Source organism: Kogia breviceps, chromosome 8 (genome assembly GCF_026419965.1).
Source record: "Kogia breviceps isolate mKogBre1 chromosome 8, mKogBre1 haplotype 1, whole genome shotgun sequence".
Lineage (NCBI taxonomy): Eukaryota > Metazoa > Chordata > Mammalia > Artiodactyla > Physeteridae > Kogia > Kogia breviceps.
The window spans coordinates 109,100,227-109,127,549 of NC_081317.1; the positions used below are offsets into that span (position 1 = coordinate 109,100,227).

Sequence of the window (27,323 nt, forward strand, 5' to 3'; positions counted from 1 at the left end):
ACAATGGAAAAACATAGGAAACATATTGAGGGTAACATCAAAACCACCACATATCTTAAAAGTTACCAAACCTATAATTCCTGTATTAGACTATCATAGTAAATTCTAGAGCATATGTGGTAGTCATGGCTCTTCTGATTAAGTGTGTTTATTGATAAGGCTTCAAGATCATTTAGCAGTGAAGTATAGTAGACTAGAGATTCCTTTCCAGAAGCCAGAAAAGAGTATGAATGTTCCACCCTCTTCCATCTGTTCATGAGTTAGTTCAATAATAAACAGTGCCTGTTATGTTCCAGATACTACTTAAGGAGTAGGTACAGTTACTAGACAATAGTGACACAGATAATAAACAAATAAAATATATATCAAATAGTAATATTTGTTTACAAGAAAACAAAAAGCAAAAATGAAACGATTTTGCTTTAAAAAAAGAAAAAAAACCTTGAGTTTAGGGAGGGGAAACCTGGGTAAAAGCCTGGATCAGTCCTGTCATTGGTGTTTAATCACTGCTTCTTGAATGAATGTGCAAAAGACTTTTTTGTCTACAAATTTAATTCGCACCCAAAAATGACTTGGTGGTGGGAGAAAGTAATATAATTTTAGGTTCAGAACAAGAAAACTAATAGTTCCCTGTATCCTGCTCCAATTAGGCTCTCTGCAGGAGTCTTGTGTTGAATTTGGGGAACCCCACTTTTTAAGAGAAGACAGGATAATGACAAATGAGTGAGGAAACCATGTCAAACTAGAATCATGACTGGGACTATTTAGCATGGAGACTCTTCGCAAAGATTTTACAGACATTTAAAATGCTGCCTCGTGGAAAAGAAAAGAAGAAATGTAGTCTTTATCCATTCAGTCAGATGAGTGGCTTGAAGTTACAAGGAACAGTTTTAGAATCTCTTCAAGGAATATCTTTATCTGCAAAACTCTCCATTAAACTTCCCTTTCACTGGAAATGTAGGAAAAGCTACATGAGTATCTCTGTCTTTAAAAATTTGATAAGTAATATATGTAATAATGCTTTTGGAATAAAAATCTCCATGGTATATGACATACCTTTAGTTGTGAATCATAACGAGTAAAACGTTATAGAAAACATCATTAATATCTTAGCGGTATGTCTGTTGCCCAACTTGTTGCACGGTACTTATCACAAGCAATCTATAGATTCAATGCAATCCCTATCAAATTACCACTGGCATTTTTTACAGAACTAGAACAAAAAATTTCACAATTTGTATGGAAACACAAAAGGCCCCGAATAGCCAGAGCAATCTTGAGAACGAAAAATGGAGCTGGAGGAATCAGGCTCCCTGACTTCAGACTATACTACAAGGCTACAGTAATCAAGACAGTATGGTACTGGTACAAAAACAGAAATATAGATCAATGGAACAGGATAGAAAGCCCAGAGATAAACCCACACACATATGGTCACCTTATCTTTGATGAAGGAGGGAAGGATATACAGTGGAGAAAAGACAGCCTCTTCAATAAGCGGTGCTGGGAAAACTGGACAGCTACCTGTAAAAGTATGAAATTAGAACACTCCCTAACACCACACACAAAAATAAACTCAAAATGGGTTAAAACCTAAATGTAAGGCCAGACACTATCAAACTCTTAGAGGAAAACATAGGCAGAACACTCTATGACATAAATCACAGCGAGATCCTTTTTGACCCATCTCCTAGAGAAATGGAAATAAAAACAAAAATAAACAAATGGGACCTAATGAAACTTAAAAGCTTTTGCACAGCAAAGGATACCATAAACAAGACCAAACGACAACCCTCAGAATGGGAGAAAATATTTGCAAATGAAGCAACTGACAAAGGATTAATATCCAAAATTTATAAGCAACTCAGGCAGCTCAATAACAAAAAAACAAACAACCCAATCCAAAAATGGGCAGAAGAACTAAATAGACATTTCTCCAAAGAAGATATACAGATTGCCAACAAACACATGAAAGAATGCTCAACATCATTAATCATTAGAGAAATGCAAATCACAAACATTTGCTCCGGAGAAATGATAAAAAATTGTATCCCTAATCTTATATTTTGAAGAAAGACGAAGCCTAACATAAGTACTTCAGCTCCAGTTCTAATAAGAAAAAGGAAGTCCATTACCTGGTTGACCTTGGGCAAGTAGTGTCTTGTCTTAATTACCTACCTCAGAGGATTGTGAGATAAAATGAGTTTGTATGTGTCAAGCACTTAACTAGTGAGTGTCCGGCATGGTAGTATTGATGAAATAGTGGTAGTTATTATTTATAGTTAGTAGTTGTAATTTACACTTAGTTTTAAGCTGGCTATCTAGAGGCATTATTTGAGAGATTGATATTCTAATTTAGATGAGATTTTAATTCCTAATATCTGTGGTACTGTTTTCCTCACATGCCACCAGCCATTCGTTCGAGAAACTCTCCATGTGCCCTTCAAATCACAGCTAAATGTGGTAAGGCCTCACTTATCTTGCGTTGTTCAAGGGAAAAGATGTTTGACACAAGTGAGACACCTGATTAACTTCCTAAAATGTAAACGTTTCTTTTAACCATTTCAGTTTTTAAAAACAGATGTATCACATAGTTACATGCCTTTTTTAAATGAACATCCTAAACATGACTTTAACTTTTTGTTGAGTCAGTATAATGTGTATGCATCTATTATTAAATAGTCATTTTCATTTGTTTTATTCTTTTCAGGTAGCTGTCATTTTTTTCTGTGGTAAAGCCTTTGTATACACTTTCAGTCACCTTCTAAGTTCCTATGTCTTATTTACTCTGGATTTGGAAACCAGATATTGAAACTTGCTAAGAATTGCATGTTAAAGTGTTAAGATATCTGGAATTTTCTTGAAAATATCCCTTGGAGCCAGGATGGTAGGGAAGAGTTAATTATTCAAGCAGGGTGATTGGCATATTACTCTGCCCTTGTACATGTTTACAAAGTTTCATAATTAAAAGTTTTTAAAAACTACCATTTAAAAAAGAATTCTATGTTAGATATGTGTGTATTTAGTTCTTAATTTTTATCTTTGTAAGGATTTATATGAAACTTAATAGTATTTATCTTTGGACAGAAGGACTGAGAGCTAAGGGGGGAGGGATATTCACTTTTTATTTGTTCTGGTGGAGTTTTATGACCTTTTTTTAATCTCCATATGTTGTGTGTGTGTGTGTGTGTGTGTGTGTGTGTGTGTGTGTGTGTGTGTGTGTGTTTAATGTGTATCTAGCCAGGAAGAAGTTTCACTTCCTCATCTGTAAATTCAAAGTACTAATAGTATCAGACTTATGGGATTGTAAGGCTTGTGTATCTCTGTATTTTAACACATTCTTTGTTTTACTTTAAATAGGTATTTTAGATGGATAACAATGCATTCTGTGTGAGGTGCTAAAAAAGCAGAAGGAGCTCTGTAATGGCTTCTTCAAACTTCTGAGAAGTCTTTTTTGATATCCATATCTGGGCTCAAGGGTCTCACTAACTGGCATTGGCCCTGTCCTATTACCTCTCCCTTTGATGGCTTACTTGCTGCCTGTGCTGTTATTGCTAAGCTAACTCTTCACTGTCTCTTATGCTTTGCTTTCTTTAAATATTCTGCCCTTTCTGTGTTTACCATTACTGAATAAAACAGATACACGCACAATGTAAATTCAATTGTAAATCACCCCTGACATACAGGTTCACAATTAAGCATTTCCTGAAGGTAGAAGTATAAATTGGTCCGCTTTAGGGAGGCAGTTTGACAAAGTCTATCATAATTTAAAATGTGTATGCCCTTTGTCATAACAAGGAATTTATCCTAAAGTTATACTTACATGTTCAAAGATGTATGAAGAAACTGAATGGTGTCTGACTGGAAGAGAAAAAGGAGTTTGGGGTAGGAGGCAGACTTAACTTTTATTTTATGGCTTTTGAAATTCTTTTCCTTTATCTTATACAGTTTACTACTTTTTATGTTAAAGAGAAAAACTAGGATAAAAAGAGCCTTTTTACCACCTGTGGGTAAGACAGCATTTACAGGTTCTTATTCCTAATGGATTTTCCAGATTATATTTTTTCTTCAAGGGACAGCAGTGCAGACAGTAGGCTTTTTCATTGCTCAGCCTGACGTTGTGTTGGATTTTGACAACCCTAACCTAATCATTTGATAATTGAGTCAATTTCTGATAGTAGGAATTTTTATAATTTCATTGCATAAATGTGTCTATATCTATTGCGTAAATGCATTTATCCTTCCTGACCAATATTCCCTACATATGCCCCCATCCTTAACCCCACCTCCATTACCTGTTGACCACATATTTTTTCTCCATGCTCATGTACTTTATATGTGTGTGTATGTATATCAATAAACACACTGACATGAGACACACACAGAAAAGGATTTCTTTTTTTTGGTTGTAGTTTTTCTTTTCAAACCTCATCATACGCATTTGATTGCATTTTCCTCTTTTAAAATTTAACGCTAGAATGCGCAAATCCCACCAAGTCACCTGATACAACCCTACTTTACTCTTTTTAGAGATTGCATTGTGTTAATTGATCAAAGTATATTGTACTTTATTCAGCCATTCCTGTATTGATTGAAACAACTCTGTTTATAGAGACAAGAAATTGGAAAATAAGTGACAATAAATATCCTTGTGCATACTATGTGTGATTACTTTTGTTTCTATGTGATAGATTCCCAGGAGTAGGACTACTAGGTTAAAGGTGTAAGTACTTTAAATTTTAATATATGTTGCAAGATTTCTTTCCAAAAGGACTTTTCACTTAGACCAGTGAAATATGACAGTACCCTTTGAGGAGATATTATCAATCTTTTAAATTTTTGCAATAGTGATATCTCATTGTTGTGATATCTCATTGTTAAACTAATTGTTATTTCCCTGACTTCTAGTAAGTTTGAGTGTTTTTATAAACTTAACATCTTGGATCTGCTTTTTCTCTACATGTTAAATATTTTTTCTTATTTAATTCCTTAGTTTGTTTATGATATTTTCATAATAGGAAATTTTAAACTCTTCATATCTGTCTTAAGTTTCTGTTCTTTGTTAAGAATGCTTAGAAGACATGTCATCTTCTAAATTTTGTTGTAGAATGTATTTCTGTGATTTATTTTTACATTTGTCTTTACTGCACCTGGAATTTAATTTTTTATGTATATAATGTAAGATAAAGATCTAATGTTTTTTGCTAGATGATAAGTTTTGTGAGAATTATTTAAAAAAATAATTTATCCTATCTTGTTGAAATGAAATTTAACCTTTGGCTTGTACATTTTCTTATATGTGCTGGAATCATTATGTAAGTTCTTTATTCTGTTCCACTCATCTGTGTGTCTGTTCCTATGCCAGTACTGTACTGATTTGATCAGTGTCTTTTGAATATATTCTGAAACCTGGCCAGTGAAGTCCACTTCTGGTTTTCTCCTTTTGTTTAATTTTCTTGGTGGTTCTTGGACTTCCTGCTTTATAATTTTAAGGTCCTATTTCTAAATTTAAAAAAATATTCTGGGCTTTTTTCTCAAGACAGTTATTTATAAATATTGGGAAAATGTTACTACTGTGAATGAAATATTTTTCCCATTTTTCTAGGTGTCTCCTTCTAAACTAGAGAAAAATTTTTAAATTAATTTTAAGTGTTGTATCGTACTTCTCCTTAATAATTTATTTTACTAACTTCAGCTTTCTTTTACTAGAATAACTTACATATTTTAAGTATTCCATCCAATCATTAGCAAAAAGATATATATATTTCTCTTTCATTCCAATATTTATGCCAGTTAATTCATTTTTATGTCTAACTGGTTTCCTGTAATCTTCAAATCAGTGTTGAATTATAAAGGGTTCAGTGGGCTTCCTGCTCTTATTTCTAATTTTAATTTGATTTATTGACTGAGCAATAACATTCATATGGTTAAAATAATAAAGTTTTCTGGGAACAATCTCCTTCCCATCCCTTCCCTAATCTGTCCGGTTCCCACCCTGTACTCAAAGTAACCACCATTATTGGATCTCTTCCACAAATCATCAAATTTATATATAGAAGCAAGTTCTTTATATATATAAAAACACACACATATGTATAATATTCAATATATTTATTTATTGTGTGTGCATACAGTCTTAATTTTATTTGAAATGGTTTTAATGTTTTGCTACTTAGGACACTTGCAATTATTGTTCTTTCCAAAAATGCTTAATTTTTTAGTATTCTTTTCCATAGATCTTTTATTAAAAGTGGCTGCTGAATTTTACCAAATGCCTTGTTAGCATCCATTGATGAAATCTTGTGACTTTTTTTCTCCTTAATTTGTTGATATATTGAATTGTGTTGATTCCTAAAAATGAACCATTCTTGCATTCCTGCAATAAATTATGATGGTATATTATTTTTGATATGTGGCTAGACTATTGTCTGATTTGATTCCTTTTTCTTTAGAATTTTTACATTTAACTTCTAAGTGAAATTGGTTTATGGTTTGTGCGCTACATACTATTAGATTTTGTATTGTTATTCTGACTTCATAAAATGAAACATTTTCCATATTTTTCTATGGTTCAATATTATTAGAACTATGTTTATTTTAAGATTAAAAATCTCCTGGGAACCCAACAGGTCTCAATGTCTTTGTCTATAGTAGATTTCTTTTTTTTTAATTTTTAAATTTTATTTATTTTTTTATACAGCAGGTTCTTATTAGTCATCAGTTTTATACACATCAGTGTATACATGTCAATCCCAATTGCCCAATTCAGCACACCACCATCCCCACCCCCCTGTGGCTTTCCCCCTTTGGTGTCCATAAGTTTGTTCTCTACAACTGTGTCTCAACTTGTGCCCTACAAACTGGTTCACCTGTACCATTTTTCTAGGTTCCACATACATGCGTTAATATACGATATTTGTTTTTCTCTTTCTGACTTACTTCAGTCTGTATGACAGTCTCTAGATCCATCCACATCTCAACAGATGACTCAATTTCATTCCTTTTTATGGCTGAGTAATATTCCATTGTATATATGTACCACAACTTCTTTATCCATTCGTCTGGCTATGGGCATTTAGGTTGCTTCCATGACCTGGCTATTGTAAATAGTGCTGCAGTGGACATTGGGGTGCATGTGTCTTTTTGAATTATGGTTGTCTCTGGGTATGTGCCCAGAAGTGGGATTGCTGGATCGTATGGTAATTCTATTTTTAGTTTTTTAAGGAACCTCCATACAGTTCTCCAGAGTGGCTGTATCAATTTACATTCCCACCAACCGTGCAAGAGGATTCCCTTTTCTCCATACCCTCTCTAGCATTTGTTTTTGTAGATTTTCTGATGACGCCCTTTCTAACTGGTGTGAGGTGATATCTTACTGTAGCTTTGATTTGTATTTCTCTAATAATTAATGATGTTGAGCAGCTTTTCATGTGCTTCTTGGCCATCTGTATATCTTCTTTGGAGAAATGTCTATTTAGGTCTTCTGCCCATTTTTGGATTGCGTTGTTTGTTTCTTTAATATTGAGCTGCATGAGCTGTTTATATATTTTGGAGATTAATCCTTTGTCCGTTGATTTGTTTGAAAATATTTTCTCCCATTCTGAGGGTTGTCTTTTAGTCTTGTTTATGGTTTCCTTTGCTGTGCAAAAGCTTTTAAGTTTCATTAGGTTCCATTTGTTTATTTTTGTTTCTATTTCCATTACTCTAGGAGGTGGATCAAAAAAGATCTTGCTGTGATTTATGTCAGAGTGTTCTTCCTATGTTTTCCTCTAAGAGTTTTATAGTGTCCAGTCTTACATTTAGGTCTTGAATCCATTTTTAGTTTATTTTTGTGTATGGTGTTAGGGAGTGTTCTAATTTCATTCTTTTACATGTAGCTGTCCAGTTTTCCCAGCACCACTTATTGAAGAGACTGTCTTTTCTCCATTGTATATCCTTGACTCCTTTGTCATAGATTAGTTGACCATAGGTGTGCACGTTTATCTCTGGGCTTTCTATCTTGTTCCATTGATCTATGTTTCTGTTTTTGTGCCAGTACCATATTGTCTTGATTACTGTAGCTTTGTAGTATAGTCTGAAGTCAGGGAGCCTGATTCCTTCAGCTCCATTTTTTTCCCTCAAGACTGCTTTGGGTACTCGGGGTCTTTTGTGTCTCTATACAAATTTTAAGATTTTTTTGTTCTGTAAGATTTAGTTCTGTAAAATATGCCATTGGTAATTTGATAGGGATTGCATAGAATCTGTGGATTGCTTTGGGGAGTATATTCATTTTTACAATATTGATTTTTCCAATCCAAGAACATGGTATATCTCTCCATCTGTTGGTATCATCTTTAATTTCTTTCATCAGTGTCTTATAGTTTTCTACAAACAGGTCTTTTGTCTTCCTAGTAGGTTTATTCCTAGATATTTTATTCTTTCTGTTGCAGTGGTAAATGGGAGTGTTTCCTTAATTTCTCTCTCATATTTTTCATCATTAGTGTATAGGAATGCCACAGATTTCTGTGCATTAATTTTGTATCCTGCAACTTTACCAAATTCATTGGTTAGCTGTAGTAGTTTTCTGGTGGCATCTTTAGGATTCTCTATGTATAGTATCATGTCATCTGCAAACAGTGACAGTTTTGCTTCTTTTCCAATTTGTATTCCTTTTATTTCTTTTTCTTCTCTGATTGCCATGGCTAGGACTTCCAAAACTATGTTGAATAATAGTGGTGAGAGTGGACATCATTGCCTTCTTCCTGATTTTAGAGGAAATGCTTTCAGTTTTGCACCATTGACAATGATGTTTTTGCTGTGGGTTTGTCGTATATGGCCTTTATTATGTTGAGGTAGGTTCCCTCTATGCCCACTTTCTGGAGAGTTTTTATCATAAATGGGTGTTGAATTTAGTCAAAAGCTTTTTCTGCATCTATTGATGATCATATGGTTTTTATTCTTCAATTTGTTAATATGGTGTATCACATTGATTGATTTGCATATATTGAAGAATCCTTGCATCCCTGGGATAAATCCCACTTGATCATGGTGTATGATCCTTTTAATGTGTTGTTGGATTCTGTTTGCTAGTATTTTTGTTGAGGGTTTTTGCATCTATATTCATCAGTTATATTGGTCTGTAATTTTCTTTTTTTGTAGTATCTCTGTCTGGTTTTGGTGTCAGGGTGATGTTGGCCTCATAGAATGAGTTTGGGAGTGTTCCTTCCTCTGCAATGTTTTGGAAGAGTTTGAGAAGGATGGGTGTTAGCTCTTCTCTAAATGTTTGATAGAATTCACCAGTGAAGCCATCTGGTTCTGGACTTTTGTTTGTTGGAAGATTTTTAATCACAGTTTCAATTTCATTACTTGTGATTGGTCTGTTCATATTTTCTGTTTCTTCCTGGTTCAGTCTTGGAAGGTTATTCCTTTCTAAGAATTTGTCCATTTCTTCCAGATTGTCCATTTTATTGGCATAGAGATGCTTGTAGTAGTCTCTTAGGATGCTTTGTATTTCTGCGGTCTCTGTTGTAACTTCTTCTTTTTCATTTCTAATTTTATTGATTTGAGTCCTCTCCCTCTTTGGTGAGTCTGGCTAATGGTTTATCAATTTTGTTTATCTTCTCAAATAACCAGCTTTTAGTATTATTGATCTTTGCTATTGTTTTCTTTGTTTCTATTTCATTTATTTCTGCTCTCATCTTTATGATTTCTTTCCTTCTGCTAACTTGTTCTTCTTTCTCTAGTTCCTTTAGGTGTAAGGTTAGATTGTTTATTTGAGATTTTTCTTGTTTCTTGAAGTAGGCTTGTATAGCTATAAACTTCCCTCTTAGAACTGCTTTTGCTGCATCCCATAAGTTTTGGATCATCGTGTTTTCATTGTTATTTGTCTCTAGGTATTTTTTGACTTCCTCTTTGATTTCTTCAGTGATCTCTTGGTTATTTAGTAACGTATTATTTAGCCTCCATGTGTTTGTGTTTTTTACGTTTTTTTCTCCTGTAATTCATTTCTAATCTCATAGCGTTGTGGTCAGAAAAGATGCTTGATATGATTTCAGTTTCTTAAGTTTACTGAGGCTTGATTTGTGACCCAAGATGTGATCTATCCTGGAGAATGTTCTGTGCGCACTTGAGAAGAAAGTGTAATCTGCTGTTTTTGGATGGAATGTCCTATAAATATCAATTAAATCTATCTGGTCTGTTGTGTCATTTAAAGCTTCTGTTTCCTTATTTATTTTCATTTTGGATGATCCGTCCATTGGTGTAAGTGAGGTGTTAAAGTCCCCCACTATTATTGTGTTACTGTCGATTTCCTCTTTTATAGCTGTTAGCATTTGCCTTATGTACTGAGGTGCTCCTATGTTGGGTACATAAATTTTTATAATTGTTATATCTTCTTCTTGGATTGATCTCTTGATCATTATGTAGTGTCCGTCCTTGTCTCTTGTAACGTTCTTTATTTTAAAGTCTATTTTATCTCATGCTACTCCAGCTTTCTTTTGATTTTCATTTGCATGGAATATCTTTTTCCATCCCCTCACTTTCAGTCTGTATGTGTCCCTAGGTGTGAGGTGGATCTCTTGTAGACAGCATATATATGGGTCCTGTTTTTGTATCCACTCAGCAGCCCTGTGTCTTTTGGTTGGAGCATTTAATCCATTCACGTTTAAGGTAATTATCGATATGTATGTTCCTGTGAACAGTTTCTTAATTGTTTTGGGTTTGTTTTGTACGTCCTTTTCTTCTCTTGTGTTTCCCACTTAGAGAAGTTCCTTTAGCATTTGTTGTAGAGCTGGTTTGGTGGTGCTGAATTCTCTTAGCTTTTGCTTGTCGGTAAAACTTTTGATTTCGCCATCAAATCTGAATGAGATCCTTGCCCGGTAGAGTAATCTTGGTTGTAGGTTCTTCCCTTTCCTCACTTTAAGTATATCATGCCACTCCCTTCTGGCTTGTAGAGTTTCTGCTGAGAAATCAGCTGTTAACCTTATGGGAGTTCCCTTGTATGTTATTTGTCGTTTTTTCCTTGCTGCTTTTAATAATTTTTCTTTGTCTTTAATTTTTGCCAATTTGATTACTGTGTGTCTCGATGTGTTTCTCCTTGGGTTTATCCTGTATGGGACTCGCTGTGCTTCCTGGACTTGGGTGGCTATTTCCTTTCCCATGTTAGGGAAGTTTTCAACTATAATCTCTTCAAATATTTTCTCTGGTCCTTTCTCTCTCTCTTCTCCTCTGGAACTCCTATAATGTGAATGTTGTTGCAGTTAATGTTGTCCCAGAGGTCTCTTAGGGTGTCTTCATTTCTTTTCATTCTTTTTTCTTTATTCTGTTCCGCAGCAGTGAATTTCACCTTTCTGTCTTCCAGGTCACTTATCCGTTCTTCTGCCTTAGTTATTCTGCTATTGATTGCTTCTAGTGTAGTTTTCATTTCAGTTATTGTATTGTTCATCTCTGTTTGTGTGTTCTTTAATTGTTCTAGGTCTTCGTTGAACATTTCTTGCATCTTCTTGATCTTTGCCTCCATTGTTTTTCCGAGGTCCTGGATCATTGTCACTATCATTATTCTGAATTCTTTTTCTGGAAGCTTGCCTATCTCCACTTCATTTAGTTGTTATTTTTCTTGGGTTTTATCTTGTTCCTTCATCTGGTACATAGCCCTCTGCCTTTTCATCTTGTCTGTCTTTCTGTGAATGTGGTTTTTGTCCACAGGCTGCAGGATTGTAGTTCTTCTTGCTTCTGCTGTCTGCCCTCTGGTGGATGAGGCTATGTAAGAAGCTTGAGAAAGTTTCCTGATGGGAGGGACTGGTGGTGGGTAGATCTGGGTGTTGCTCTGGTGGGCAGAGCTCAGTAAAACTTTAATCTGCTTGACTGTTGATGGGTGGGGCTGGGTTCCCTCCCTGTTGGTTGTTTGGCCTGAGGCAACCCAACACTGGAGCCTACCTGGGCTCTTTGGTGGGGCTAATGACAGACTCTGGGAGGGCTCATGTCAAGGAGTACTTCCCAGAACTTCTGCTGCCAGTGTCCTTGTCCCCATGGTGGGCCACAGCCACCCCCTGCCTCTGCAGGAGACCCTCCAACACTAACAGGTAGGTCTCGTTCAGCCTCCCATGGGGTCACTGCTCCTTCCCCTGGGTCCCTATGTGCACACTACTTTGTGTGTGCCCTCCAAGAGTGGAGTCTCTGTTTCCCCCAGTCCTGTCGAAGTCCTGCAGTCACTAGGCTTGAAAGTCTGGTTCTCTAGGAATTCCTCCTCCCGTTGCTGGACCCCCAGGTTGGGAAGCCTGATGTGGGGCTCAGAACCTTCACTCCAGTGGGTGGACTTCTGTGGTATAAGTGTTCTCCAGTCTGTGAGTCACCCACCCAGCAATTATGGGATTTGATTTTACTGTGATTGCACCCCTCCTACCGTCTTGTTGTGGCTTCTCCTTTGTCTTTGGATGTGGGGTATCTTTTTTGGTGAGTTCCAGTGTCTTCCTGTCGATGATTGTCCAGCAGCTAGTTGTGATTCTGGTGTTCTTGCAAGACCGAGTGAGAGCACGTCCTTCTACTCCGCCATCTTGGTTCCTCCTCCTTTAGTAGATTTTTAATTACCTTTAATTCATGCTATTTGGTTCTACTCAATTCATTTCTCTTGGGTCAATTTTGATATTTTCTGTCTTACTGGGAAAACATTTTTCTCTTTGGTTTTCAGATGAATTGCCAAGAAATTGCATTTGTATTTTTTTAGCTTTGTCTTATTTTCTTAATTCTCTCCTATATGTATGATTTCTCTTTTCATTTTGACTATCATGAGTTTTCACTCTCACTCTTTTTTTCGTCACCCCCTTATTACGCTCTCTGAGTGATTCTTTAATCATGTTTCAGAGAGCTAGCTTTTGGACTTATTTATGCTTTCTATAACTTCTTTACTTTATATTAATGTCAAATAGTATCTCTTAGTTCCTTCTTCCTAGTTCATTTTGATACAGTTTGTATTTTTTCTAATTTATTATTTACTGGGTGTCCCCCTGCCTTTTAAAAATATTAAAAGCTATTAAGGCCATAAATTGACTTCTTAATATAAATTTTGCTAGGTCACCTGGCTTTTTATTATGATTATTAAATCATAGCTATTTTTTGTCATAGCTTACTATGTAGATCATAATTTCTCTTTTGATTTCTTCTTTGATCCAAAGATTTATCTAGGTCATCTCGTCATTTATAACAAAATATTTTTGGTACCTTTTCCTAAATTTTTTTATATTACGTATCTCTGAAATTAGTTTATTGTTAATATAATTTCTGGTTTTTGTTTTTTGCAACTATATTTGTCTCTTCTACAAGGTATACTGAAATAACTCAGTATCTTTTTTCTTTTAAAAAAATTTTTAAATTTGATTTTATTTATTTTTTTATACAGCAGGTCCTTATTAGTCATCAATTTTATACACATCAGTGAGTATATTTGTATCTTTAAAAATAAAATTATTAAAGTTCTAATAAGTTTTGCTTTATTACCTGCTGTGTTATTTGGTATATACAAATTTATAACTCTTCTACATTGGTCATAAACTATATATTTTACAATTGTATAATCTTTATCCTACTCGATACTTTTTTTTTTTTTTTTTTTTTTTTTTTTTTTTTTTTTTTTTTTTTTTTCGCGGTACACGGGCCTCTCACCGCTGTGGCCTCTCCCGTTGCAGAGCTCAGGCTCAGAGACCATGGCTCACGGGCCCAGCCGCTCCGCGGCACGTGGGATCCTCCCGTACTGGAGCACGAACCCGCGTCCCCTGCATCGGCAGGCGGACTCTCAACCACTGCGCCACCAGGGAAGCCCCAATACTTTTTTAATATAAAGTTAATTAATTAATTTATGTATATGGCTGCATTAGGTCCTTGTTGCTGCGCGTGGGCTTTCTCTAGTTGCAGCAAGCAGGGGCTACTCTTTGTTGCGGTGTACAGGCTTCTCACTGCGGTGGCTTCTCTTGTTGCGGAGCATGGGCTCTAGGCACGCAGTCTCAGTAGGTGTGGCTCACGGGCTCTAGAGTGCAGGCTCAGTAGTGGCACACGAGCTTAGTTTCTCTGTGGCATGTTGGATCTTCCCAGACCAGGACTCGAACCTGTGTCTTCTGCACTGGCAGGTGGATTCCTACCCGCTGCACCACCAGGGAAGTCCCCACTCAATACTTTTGACCTTAAAATTATACCTCAACTGATACATGTTTTTCTGCAGTTACTTAAAAAAAAATACTATTTTCCCCAAAAAGACGCGCATTTTTCCCCCAGGTGTCTTTTTGACTGTGAAATGATGAGACCTTTAGAGTACTTTTATTTTCTGCCTCTCTTCTGTTTTCCCCTCATTCTCTTCTTTCAGATCTTGGGAGTAGTTTTATTTCTGCCTCCCTCCATCTCACCTGCCTACAACTCTTTTACTTTGAATAGATAGTTTAGTACATCTTGAATAGATACCTATTAAAATTTCTTTGGGGATAAAGTCCTTTGTTTCAAGAGTCCTTATTTATCATGTAAATTATACATTCTTAGATATTCGGTTATTATCTAAATGTATATTACATGATATAAACTGAAAGATTCATTGCTTATATTACCCTTTCTCATCATCTTCCCTGTTACCATGTCTCTATTCTGGTTTATTTTTTCTTAGTTAGAAACCTTTCTCAATTATTTTTCTCATTTGGGGTAACTGAGAAAATATACTCTCTCAATTCTTGCATATTTGCAATTTTTTTCATATATCAAAGTGTAAGTTTTGTTGGTATAGATTTCTTTTCTCTCTGCCCCCTGTGAATGTTATTCAACTCTCTCTTTCTCTTTTTTAAAAGTATAACAGATTAGAAGTCCAATGAGGAGCTGGTTTTTTATCTTTTATAACTTACTTGCTTTTTATAGCTGGGTGCTTAAATATGATTCAGCATCCATGAACTTTTATCCCTGATACCTTTTAATGTACATTTTCTTTTATTATAACACTCTACTTTTTGCAATAATAAAATATACATAATATAAAATTTACCATTTTAACCATTTTTAAACATACAGTTCAGTGACATTAAGCACAATAAACATTGTTGTACAACCATCACTGTCATCCATCTCTAGAACTTTTTCTTTTCATCTTCCCAAACTGAAACTTTGTACCATTAAACAATAACTCCCCCTTCCACAGCCCCCATCCAAGCACCATTCTACTTTCTATTTGAATTTGATGACTCTAAATACCTCTTAAAAGTGGAATTATACAGTATTTGACCTTTTGTGACTAACTTGTTTCACTTAGTGTAATGCCTTCAGGGTTCATCCATGTTACTATGTGAGAATTTCCTTCTTTTTTAAGGCTGAATAATATTCCCTTATATGTTATGTATGTACCACATTTTGTTTAGCTATTCATCCATTGATGGACATTTGAGTTTGTTTCCACCTTTTGGCTTTTGTAAATATGTTGCTGTAAACTTGGGTGTACAAATATATTTTCGAGTCCCTCCTTTCACTTCTTCTGGGTATATACCCAGAAGTGGATTTGCGGATCTTATGGTAATCTGTTTAATTTTTTTGAGGAATTGCCATACTATTGTATTTTCCATAGTGGCACCACCATTTTACATTTTCATCGGCAGCACACAAAGCTTTTACTTTATCCACATCTGTGCCAATCCTTGTTATTTTCTGTTTTTTGATTATAGTCATTCTAATGGGTATGATTTTAATTTACATTTTTAATCTGTCAGTTTAAAAAAAATCCTGTCTCCTATGCTAGGAGGGCTCTGTGACATTGAACCTGAGAGTAGAGAACTCATAGCACCTTGCTTGCTTGGTCTTCTTTCTTAGAATATTTTATTTTTATAGAATATTTTGAGCCCATTTATATCTGAAATATAAATGACATGAATTCAGTGATTTACAGTTATACAGGTCTGTTTCAGTGTCTTAATCTCAGTTTCCTCATCTGTGAAATGAGGGTCTTTGGTGATTTACTTCCTAGATTGTCTGATTCAGCTGTGGCATCATTCACATACTTACAGAATAAAGGTCAGAATTACTGCAAGGTGTTTACCAGCCCTCCATAGATTGTGGAGGTCCTCCCTTTCTACCTGTCTTCTGATACATACATGTTTAAGGCCAACAACACAGGTCTACTTATTCCCTAATCATCCTTCATAATCTCTTTTAATTGTCCCTTCTTCCTGATTCTTTCCTCCACTGATTCTAACCTCCCTTCACACTTTGGTTTGGTGGAAGTCTTACTCTAAACTTCAGATAACAGCTGAGATCTCACTTGAAGAAGTCTTCCCAGTTCTCTGTGACCTAAATTAATTTCTAAATTGTTATTCTCTTAAACCTTGAATTTTTAGAGTTATCACATTATGCCTTTTATTAGAAGGATGTGTGTGTGTGTGATTTTTATTTGACCCTTCCCCATAGTTTAATAAGGTTCCACACTGCTGGGACCATATCTTACTCATATTATGACCTTGTGCCTATTTCAGGGCAGCTAAGTACTTAGTATATTTTAACTGAATTTGAGCAAGAGTGGAAAAAACGTGTATTGACCAGTAATCAGTTTTGTGGCTTGGTGTTGCTATTTTGTCTAGGAAATGTAATCAACAATATTTTCAGTAGATTTTCTTTGTATTTTATATCTGCCTTTTAGGACCAGTGTTTCTTAAGTCAGCAATAAAATTAACTACAGCAAGAACTTCATTAAAGCTACAATTTAGGATATGAAATGTGAAAGGTTTCTAACTTTACCCTGTACATTTCACATATATCATTTGGTCTTGCTTTATATAATTCACTGCTGAATGTGTATTTTAATAAGAGAGTTTTTGACATCAACATTTTTAACTTTTGTCTAATTTATAATATTAACTTTGAGTTCATGGAAATAACTGCCTCTATAGATTATGGTTTGAAAGTGCTAATAAGTTCAGGGAGTAATACATGATCTTTAGCTCCTAAACTGTGAATGGTAGATTTCACTTTTTGTTCAGATCTTTGTCTGAATTGAAAGGGGTCACAGTGTCTGAATCCTGAATAAAGTAGTAGAATGTTAATCAGAAGATAGAAGTACTAGACTCACTCCATTATTAACTTACATTCTGTTCAAGAATTGACATGGGTATTGGTGTCTTTTAAACTGGTTATTAATAGTCTGTGCTACTTGATAGTTTTTGAAGTGCTTCATCACCACCATTTAAAAAATGTTTCAAATTCTTGTAGCATTTTGAAGTAGTTATCTGTTATCCCTGTTTTATAGATGCGGAAATTGAGACTTAGAGAAATTCAGTCACTGAAGATTTGGCTAGCAGTAAAATAAGTAGTAGACTTGGAACTAGACCCCAGGATTTACTCCACAGTTAAGATTGTTAGCTGCAATCATGCTGTGGTGTGTTTTTTTGTTTATAGGATTCTACATAAAATTGCACTGATGTTATTATCAACAAGTTATCTTGATTGTCACTACAGTGTGTGTGTGTGTGTGTGTGTGTATATATATATATATATATATATATATATATATATTCCATTCCATATTTAAATCTGTTTCCCTCGGTGGTGTCTGGTAACAGATTAAACTTCAGGGGTATGATTTTCATTACTTTTTCCAAGTAAATGATTTTGAAAGCTATCAAAAGCATTTTTCTATTTTTAAAATTTTCCTTCAAACCATTGTTTCCTTTCAGAATTACAAAATAATTTTTAAAAATGATTATCTGATGTTAACTGTTAATCCTTAAGTATATAATTAAAATTTTTGTTCAATACTTGATTAAAAACTGTTTCTGAATTTTCTGTCTTTGTTCCACAGAATGATAAATAACGCTGATCATCTCTAGAAAAGATACTGATTCACCTCATGTAAAGTATGCTCAGTTCCTTTCCAGTGGTGTAAGTATCTAATTCTTCTCTTAATTTTCATCCTCTCAGTTGTTTTAATAAAATTAAAAAATCATTATGATTATCATCCAAGAATGACAGCAGGCATTTGTAGAGTTGAAAGAATTTTTTCTTAGTTATGTGGTAAGGAATGAATTTTCAAATCTATCAACTTTCTCTTTTACCGTTTCTGTTTCAAGTTTGAAGTCTAACATTAATTTTCAATTGAACATAAAATTACATATAATTTTAAACTACTTAATAGCCTAGAAATTTGTGAAACAGATGGCTGGTAGTAAATACCTTGTGACAAGCAGAATATTGGAAGAATGCTACTTTAATGCTGCCTTTTGTATGCAAACTACTAAGCACCTTAGCCATTTTCTTTACCTACTGGGGATAATAATGTAGTTAAGTCTGTTAGCTAATGTAGCTGGTAGACTTTCTTTGGAGTCTGGCAAAAAATACAAATTGGATGGTGCTATTATGTAGAGAGTTGTTTTTGTGCTAGGACATCAGCTGTAACCACTAGTTCATATTAAATAGGCCTCTGAATAAAAGTATTCTGGGAATTTCAGATATTAGAGAAGATAAAGTATCTATTAGCTCATTAAGTACATCTTTAGAGTCTAGTGCAGAGTGCCTTTAGCATAAGCATTTTCTAAAATTTGGTTCAACCTATATTTCAATTAAATTCCTTCTGTTTTGGTTGACAGTTCTATAATCCAGTAAGTAGACATTAAGATAGATTTTCCTTGTTATTTAGGTTTTTCATTAAACTTTTTTCACCTCTCATTGGCTTTATCTTATATTGAAAAGTCTCTGGAATAGGCCAGGTGGTGTGAACTGTAGCCTGAGTTGCTGCTAAGTAGCTGTGTCCTTGGGAAAGGGAAGGCACTGTGTTTGCTTTGGGCCTGAGTTTCCCTTTTTTAAAAAATACAATTTATTTGTTAATGGCTATTTTCTATAGCCATTAGAATATAAACATCATGAGGCCAGGAATTTTTGCCTAATTTGTTCCTTGTTGCATCCTCTCTGCCTTGTACATGGTCTGACACATAGGGGTCACTCAATAAATGTTAGTTAAATGATTTTTGTCTAAATGGTCTCCTGTTCTCTGATTGCACACCTAATTTATATCTCCCTCTATAAACTTGCATCTTTTTCTCAACACTAGGATTTTATTTTCCCAAATGTGTATAAGGTGGCTGTAATTTAAAAATCTCAACCTTAATTAGTGGTTATTTAAAAATAACTATTAAAGTGTGATTGTAAATTGAATATAATCTTATTTTTCTCAAAATCTTTTTATTATGAAAAGAACATTTTTATACTATTATCTGTAGTCATAGTCTCTCTTCTTTGTGTTAGTCAGTTCTGCCATTGGTTTGAATTATAGAATCATTTTACTATACTGTGAAGCTCAATCCCCAGCAAATCTTCATTTCTTACTTATTCTCACTCTTGTCATTTTCTTACTTTAAAACTGCCTCTCCTTTGATGGTAATAATAATTGTGAGAGTAATGTGCCATAAATAGTAAGAAGGGCCTTAGTACGCCTTTAGTTGGTTAGTATTATGACTGATGCAACGATGTGTTAAATCATCATGGAATAAATACCATGTACGACAAACAAAACTAATATATGACTAGACCATATTTTGCCTAGTCATTCTAGATAAAAAGATAAAGACAGCAGTCAAGCTGAAGAAAATGCTGTGTTATCCAATAAGATCTTATTATCTGTTGATGGTTTACAGGTAAGGGAGTTGTATCATTTTTGCACATATGATTTCAAGATTAATCCTTTGTGAATGCTTTAACCTTCATGATTATAGGATTTAGTTTAAGAAAGTATGTTCTGGACCTCGGGTCTTATCCAAGAAGGGTTTACATATCCAAGTAGGGGTAAAATTTATTGTAAAATACATTTACTATTATGGTCTAATAGTATGGTCTTTTAGAATGTCAGTTTATGAACTGAGGCATAATTCCTGAATTTAATTGTTCTTTTATGCTTCAGACATTGTCTGTGTTATTACAGTGTCAAAATTCTTCTCACATCATTTTCAATTATTGTTGGCCTGAGTCTGCATTCAGATTAGTAATTTGATGTGAAAGATGTTCCTTATCCTGTGAACAGTTCTTCTGCTACATAGGAAAATTAATTCAGTTCTTACATGTTATCTTTTTCTGTTATAAAAGAATTGCTGGTATCATGGACTTAGATGACCTTTGTAGGTCATTTTTGCCATAATTTCATGATTATGTGCTTAAACTAGGTGAATTATAAGAAATAAAATTTTAAAATGACAGAATGTGTACCTTTGTTTATGTTAATGCCACTGGAATATTGTTCTCAATATCCAAGAAAGCTTCATTTTCTCAGTAAAATATTGTACCTTCAGTGTCATATGCATGATTTGATCCTGCTCATTATGTCACTATCATTCTGCTCTCTAGGAGTCATACATTTTATTCTAGCAACTGTAGATCTTTTTACTTTAGGTAAATCTTTGTACTAGGGACCTCTCTTGGTGCAAGGCACAGACATCTAATTTAAACAAGGTGAAACATGAAGGGAAGTTTATGCTCTTACATAAAAATATAGCAAGAAGAGCAGGGGTGGACTTCCGTGGTGGTCCAGTGGTTAAGACTCTGCGCTTCCACTGCAGGGGGCACACGGGTTCAATCCCTGGTGGGGAAGAAGAGTAGGGATGAGGTAGGGGCTTAAGAATGACTAGAACAAGGGATATGAACACTGTAGAACTTTCCCCTTCGCTCTGCATTTCTTAGTATGCCTGCTTTATTTTCCTACAAACTAGCTTCTTCTGCATGGTGAAGAATATACCAGACTAACATCTTCCCACAGCTCAGCACAGTTACAGTGACTGTCCATCTTACTTCTACTCTAACCTGAACATTTTGAGGAGAACAAGGCTTGGTTTCCTTGTGTGCCCACCCTGTTGGCCAGGAGGTAGGGTATTTTGAGTGACATCCCCAAGAACATGTGATTGGAAACAATGAGGCATTCTGTGCAGTCAAAATAATAGGTGCCTTCTGTTATCTCCTTTTATGACTTTGGATTAAAAGTGTTTCCCATAGTCAAGGAATCTGAAATAACATAATATTACATTGCTTCAGATACTGTGGAATCTTTAGTTCTGGTAGTTCTAATATAAGCTTTAGGATGGATACTTTTCAGTTAACAGGTTAAATTCTTGTAATTTATTTTAGTTTTATGCTAATATATACAGAGTGCTGTTCCATACAGAGAGACGCTTGAAGAATTATATACAGAATACTATCTGCTCTGATATAAATGGGATAGGAAAATGTCATAATTGATTTTTTTGTCTGTATAATAAAACAGTCCTTGAAATCTCGTATCTAAACAAGGTCAGTTTATGACGAATTTTGAAAGTATGAAGACCTTGAAAGCATGAAGTTAGCAATGGACAACTCCATTTTCAAGAGAAAAGAATAATGTACAGAAACCTGAATTTACCAAATCAGTAAGTTGGATTACTAAAGGGATTTGGCAGCTACTTTTAAAAAGAACTTCCTAGGATTAAGAATTAATGTGTTACTAAGCACTTGATAGAAAGGACCAAGGGCTGAGGATTAAGATAGAAACTAAAGTGTCAAGTGTCTCTTATAAGCCATTAGGAAAATGTTTACACAGCTTTTTCAACAAATTTTGAGTGTAATATACCTACTGAAAAATGTACAAATCAGTAGTGTACAACTTGGTGAATGTTCACAGCTAATGTACCTATGTAACATAACTAGCATAGAACAGAACATTACCAACACTGCATAGCATTTTAATAATAGAGCATTTGTGTTAAGCAAGGTGTACTATTCGTTTGACATCAGTCAGGAGAAAAAGTAAATGAGTTACTCTGGTTGAAAAAAATTTTTTTTTTTTTGCTCTCTCTCTCCCAACTAGCTGATGGTATGTTATGGGGGGTGTGGGGGAGGGAGTGGTATATGAAGCTAACAAGAAAATTAGCAGAGTACAGTTGTGATTGCCAAAGATTTAGAGTAGCTAATAATTGGCAACAGTCCAGGTGTCCAAAATAGAATGGCTAAACAAAACTGTGGTATATTCCTACAATGAAGTACTATTCGGTAATAAAAAGGAACAAACTGCTGCTACGTACAACATCGTAGGTGAATCTCAGAAACTTTATACTGAAAGAAGCTTTACACAAAAGAGTACATAGAAGTTCCATTTAGATGAGGTTCTGGAACAGACACAAGTAATCTGTCGTGGGAAAAAAAATCTGAGCAGTGATTGCCTCTGAGGGAAGAGGACAGGGACTGACCAGGAAGGGGCATGAGGGAACTTCCTGGGGTGATGGTAATATTCTGTAACTTCATAGGGATTTGAATTTCACAGGTGGATGTACTTCTCAGAACTCATAGATGGTAAACATAAGATTTGCATATTTTATTTTATGTAAATTTTACTTCAAGAGAAAAAATACCTGAACAAATACTGAGCTCTAATTAATGATATACATGTGGAAGTATTTAGGGGGAAGTGTACAGATGTCTGTAACTGATTTTGAAATACATCAAAAGATGAAGATGAGATGAATAGAGGGATGGATGCATAAGAAATGGATGGATATGTAGTAAAGCAAGTAAAATATTAATGGTAAAATCTAGGTGGTTAGTGTATGGGCATTCACTGTAAATTTATTTCAACTTATCTCTGTGTTTTAAATTTTACATTATAAAACCTTGAAGGAAAAAAACTAGGCAATCAGGAAAGAATGTAATAATCATGAAAACAGGACTTTTATGATGAATAGCTTGTCACAAATGAATATGGGAAGAGGGCAAAAGAAAATGTTTGTAGGTATAAGGCAGATACTGTGGCCCATGGGCACAAATGACCTGCAGTATATTATTTTAGGTCCACAAAATGTTTGTTTTTAGTTTTGATGAGCCTGTCTCTAAAACTAGAACTGTTTCACATAAAAATTATAGATTTCTGCCTGCTTATTTTAATTTTATTTATTTATTTTAAATTTTTATTTATTTTTGGCTGCTTTGGGCTCTCTCTAGTTGCTGCCAGCAGGGCTACTCTTTGTTGTGGTGCATGGGCTCTAGGCGCTCAGGCTTCAGTAATTGTGGCGTGTGGGCTCTACAGCGCAGGCTCAGTAGTTGTGGCACGCGGGCTCATTTGCTCTGTGGCATGTGGGATCTTCCCGGACCAGGGATCGAACCCATGTCCCCTGCATTGGCAGGCGGATTCTCAACTGCTGTGCCACCAGGGAAGTCCCGCCTGCTTATTTTTAAAAGGACTTAGAAGACAAAGCAATCATTGCAATAGAATAGAGACTCCAAAGGTAGATACAGGTTTGTGTGGAAATTTTGTATATGATAAAGGTGGCATTTCAGACCAGAGGAGAAGAGATGTATTTATTACTCAGTAAAGCATATTGGACAAATGAGCTATCCATTTGGGAAAAGATAAAGCTCAAATCCTTTCACACTCATTAGGTAAATATAAATTTTAGATGGAGCGAAGATCTTAAATATAAAAAACTGTTACTAGAACCCCTAGTCCATCAGTAGGTTTTATCTAAGTGGTTTAAACTGGAGATTTAAAGAAGGACAAAAGCCTGTGTCCCATATCATTTGATTCCAGTAAGTCCTGCCATATATTGGAAAGCAGAATGATGCATGCTTTTGGAGTCAGTAAGGTTTAAATCTTTTCTATGTCTTAATCAGACTTGTTTGCAAGCTACAAAAGCATTGTGAGCCTTAGTTTCCTCAATCAATCAATCAATATAAAACTTAAAAAAAAACTACAGAGGGTTGTCATGAGGAACTGAGATTATATTACATGAAACTCTTGCCCAATGCCTGCCTAGAGTGCATGTTCTATAAATTTTTACTATAGAGGGATAGAGAAACAGATCTCCAACAGCTTAGGGGAACTGGCCCAGAGTAGAAGTTTACCTGAAAAGGAAGAGAAAATTATTTGACATTTATTTCCATCAGCAGACACTTACTGAGAGCCTGCTGCGTGCCATGCAACCTATTCGGCACTAGAACTATAAAAATAAAAATAGAAGAAATTCCCACTTAAAAAAATCTTAAGAAAGTCAGGTTTTATAAGAAAGGAATTCAAGTAGTGAGAATTTTTATGATATTTGACAACTCCCTTGAACTTAATATTGTTATTGACTCTGAGACATCTTCTGGTGTGCTACAACAGTATCTTGTGTTAGTTAAAGGAAGCATAATAGAGAAGCAATTTCCTAAGAAAAATGAACAGTTCAGTTTGGCCACAACCACGAAAGATCCATTTCTTGGGATAACTATTAAGATAGAATACATTACAGAGATGAAATACTCATGAAATTGCAAAGTGGTGGGTGAAATGGTGCTTGATAAATTTTATGTGCCTCTCTTACTTTTCCATTTAAATATTCTTGCTGGTTATTAGTATTTCCTTGGGCTAAGCTTACCAAACTGTTTGTCTACAGTAAATGAAGTCACAGAGTTCCTAGGTCAGTTTTGCTGATAAAACAAAATATTACTGTTATTATAATATGATAACAATAATGTCTTAATCATTTTCAGTAAAGAAGTTGATATAGAAATATTTTATCTTCTGTTCATTCTCAATACATAATGATATATTCTTTGGTAGATATTGTAAATAAAGGAACTTTAAAAAAATTTTTTTTGTTTTAGTTTGCTGGAAACCATGTCTCACTATACAGATGAACCCAGATTTACCATAGAGCAGATAGATCTGCTTCAGCGCCTTCGACGTACTGGAATGACTAAACATGAAATTCTCCATGCCTTGGAAACTTTGGACCGTCTTGATCAAGAGCATAGCGACAAGTTTGGAAGAAGGTCCAGCTATGGAGGAAGTTCATATGGGAATACTACCAACAATGTTCCAGCATCTTCCTCTACAGCTACAGCTTCCACACAGACCCAACATTCTGGAATGTCCCCATCACCTAGCAACAGTTATGATACCTCCCCACAGCCTTGTACTACCAATCAGAATGGGAGGGAGAATAACGAGCGATTATCCACATCCAATGGAAAGATGTCACCAACTCGCTACCATGCAAACAGCATGGGTCAGAGGTCATACAGTTTTGAAGCCTCAGAAGAGGACCTAGATGTAGATGATAAAGTAGAGGAATTAATGAGGTTAGTTCCTTTCTTATTCAGAGTCCTCCAAATGTTTATGTTCTTAAGACTGATTTTGAGTAATAAAGCTGTATTACAGCTCTTTACCTATAAGGACTGTGATGCCCCCTCCCCCTTTAGTGATAAAGAAAAAATGAAAATTTTTATGTTTTTAATTCAAAAACATTTAATTTTCTTCGCTACTTAAGTTCTTTCTCTTTGCTGCTTGATAAGTCTTTTCCATTCTCTCTGTTATCAAAGCAAAGGTTAGCCTTCTCTTTATGGCTCTAATCACTAACATCTGAATTTTCAGAATTTCTAACAAACACATTATAATCCTTAAATCCATTGGAAGTACTTTTTCTGATAGGATGACTTTATCATGATATGTATACTCTTAATTTTTCCCTCCAATGTGCCAATCAACAAAATAATTTTGAGCACTTATTTAAAAAGCAATGTTCTTAAGCAGAAAAATAGACATGGTTTCTACCCCTAAGAAGCTAAAGTTCTAATTTTAGCAATAGATGCCATATGCGCGTGTGCGCGCACACACACACACACACACACACACAAATTTAATGTTATCTATTACAAAACAAGTATAAGCACTTAGAGTTTGAAACACTGAGAAAAGAAGTCCAGTTTCAACAGAGGTGATTAGAAAAGGCTTCACCCTGGACCTGGGACATGTTGAGGGCAGCACTGATGTGCTTTCCGTTGTTGTGTCTCCAGGATCTAGACCTGTCCTTGGCACACGTTAAGGGCTTAATGTTTCAAGTGAATGGATGAATTTGAGCTAAGCTTTAAAGGATAGCTTCTGTTTTGAAATATAGGAGCTTTATTTAAAGTTAAGGGAATGGTAACAGGTAGAAAAGGCAAGACATGATTAGTCTTATAAAAACTGCAGATTGGTTAGATATAGTAATAAGAATAGTATATTAAGAGGCAGTACAGATTTGGGGAATATTTGAATTCCATATACATAATTTATGTTTAACTTGGTGGAAATTAAAGGAGTTCTTACAGGTCTGTAGGAAAGAGTTGATAAAAGCATTGTTTTCAGTAGATTATCGCTACTATAGTACAGAGGAGAGCCTGCTGGTAGATTAGTTACAGTATATATGAAAGAAACTGTAGCAGGAATTTGTCAGAAATAAAATTATAACCTATAATTGTGAGTTGTAGTTCTTCTGTAAGACTTCAGGGCTTGAAGATAGTATAATGAGTATAATGGTGACTTAATAACTGCCATATGGAACATCTATCCTATAGTACCACAAAGGTAAAATATCTTCTGAACAAACTGTCCTGAATTTATTTTTAGGGTGGAACTGCCATATAGGGAATTCTGGGCTAAATGGACTATTGTATCTATTGGGTCAGCCAAAAAGTTCATTTGGTTAATGAATATGTTGTTCAATAATGTTTTTGGTGGAAATGAAAAATGTCTTTTATTTTTACTTAAAACGGAACGAACTTTTGGGCCAATCCAATAGATTTCAACGTAATTCCTGTAATGAATAGTTTCATAGAGCAGCTACAGGACCCTATTATTTAAGCTTTGTGAAACTTAAAAATATAAAAGATCAGCTTGGCTTTTAATTTATTTTCACTTGCTTAAACAGCTGGCCAAAGTTCGGATGTTCCTTTTGAATTTAACATCTATATCACTGTCAAGATTAAGAGAGAGGACCATTTGGGCAAATAGAAGTTACTTTAGTAGTTAAAATGTAAGAAAGTTAGCTTTTAATTACGCTAAGTAGAGTGGGTATCAACAATAAAATTTGTTAGAATGCTAGCCTGTTTTTTGTTGTTGTTGCCGTCGTTATTCAGTTATAATGAGCTTTAAAAATAATAGTTAGTTCCCAGATGTGTGTTAGCCTAGCAAGAAATTTGGGAAAACTTTCTTTTTAACAAAAGTCTCTGGAAGATTGTCCAGAGTCTAAAACTTGACTATAACGATCTAAAAAATTGACTATTAACTCTAAGGTTATCATAATGTTGTAGTTCAACTGTGTCCTCAAAATAAACAGAAAACCTATTTAGCCAGGACTAGGGTTTGTAGTTAAATCCAGCAATTACACACATTCAGGTGTCATCATTAGATATATATGTGTTTATAATTGTTATCAGTATTTGATTTACATACATCCTACCTTGTTGAATAGGTAGGATACTTTATGGCTTCTTTCTTAGAACTGCTCCTGTGGTGTCCTCTACTCATCTAGTGGTCTCGTTGAACCTCTGCCACTGTGCCCTCCCCCACATCTGCACTCTTCTTTTGTGCCCAC

General features: G+C 34.9%; 1 protein-coding gene across 12 annotated transcripts in view; it reads left to right on the forward strand.

The window, feature by feature from the left end:
• Window positions 1-27,323, forward strand: part of HMBOX1 (homeobox containing 1) — a 182,794-nt gene that overhangs the window by 73,204 nt on the left and 82,267 nt on the right. For 9 of the 12 annotated variants that reach the window (XM_067039997.1, XM_059071360.2, XM_059071354.2 and 6 more), the window contains exons 2-3: window positions 17,786-17,865; window positions 24,574-25,050. In XM_067039997.1, the coding sequence (XP_066896098.1) occupies window positions 17,843-17,865; window positions 24,574-25,050 (500 nt within the window). In that variant the 5' untranslated portion in view covers window positions 17,786-17,842. Of the gene's footprint in view, window positions 1-17,785; window positions 17,866-19,528; window positions 19,614-24,573; window positions 25,051-27,323 lie in introns of those variants that run through there. The other 3 variants (XM_067039994.1, XM_067039995.1, XM_067039996.1) reach the window with 2 other exon arrangements.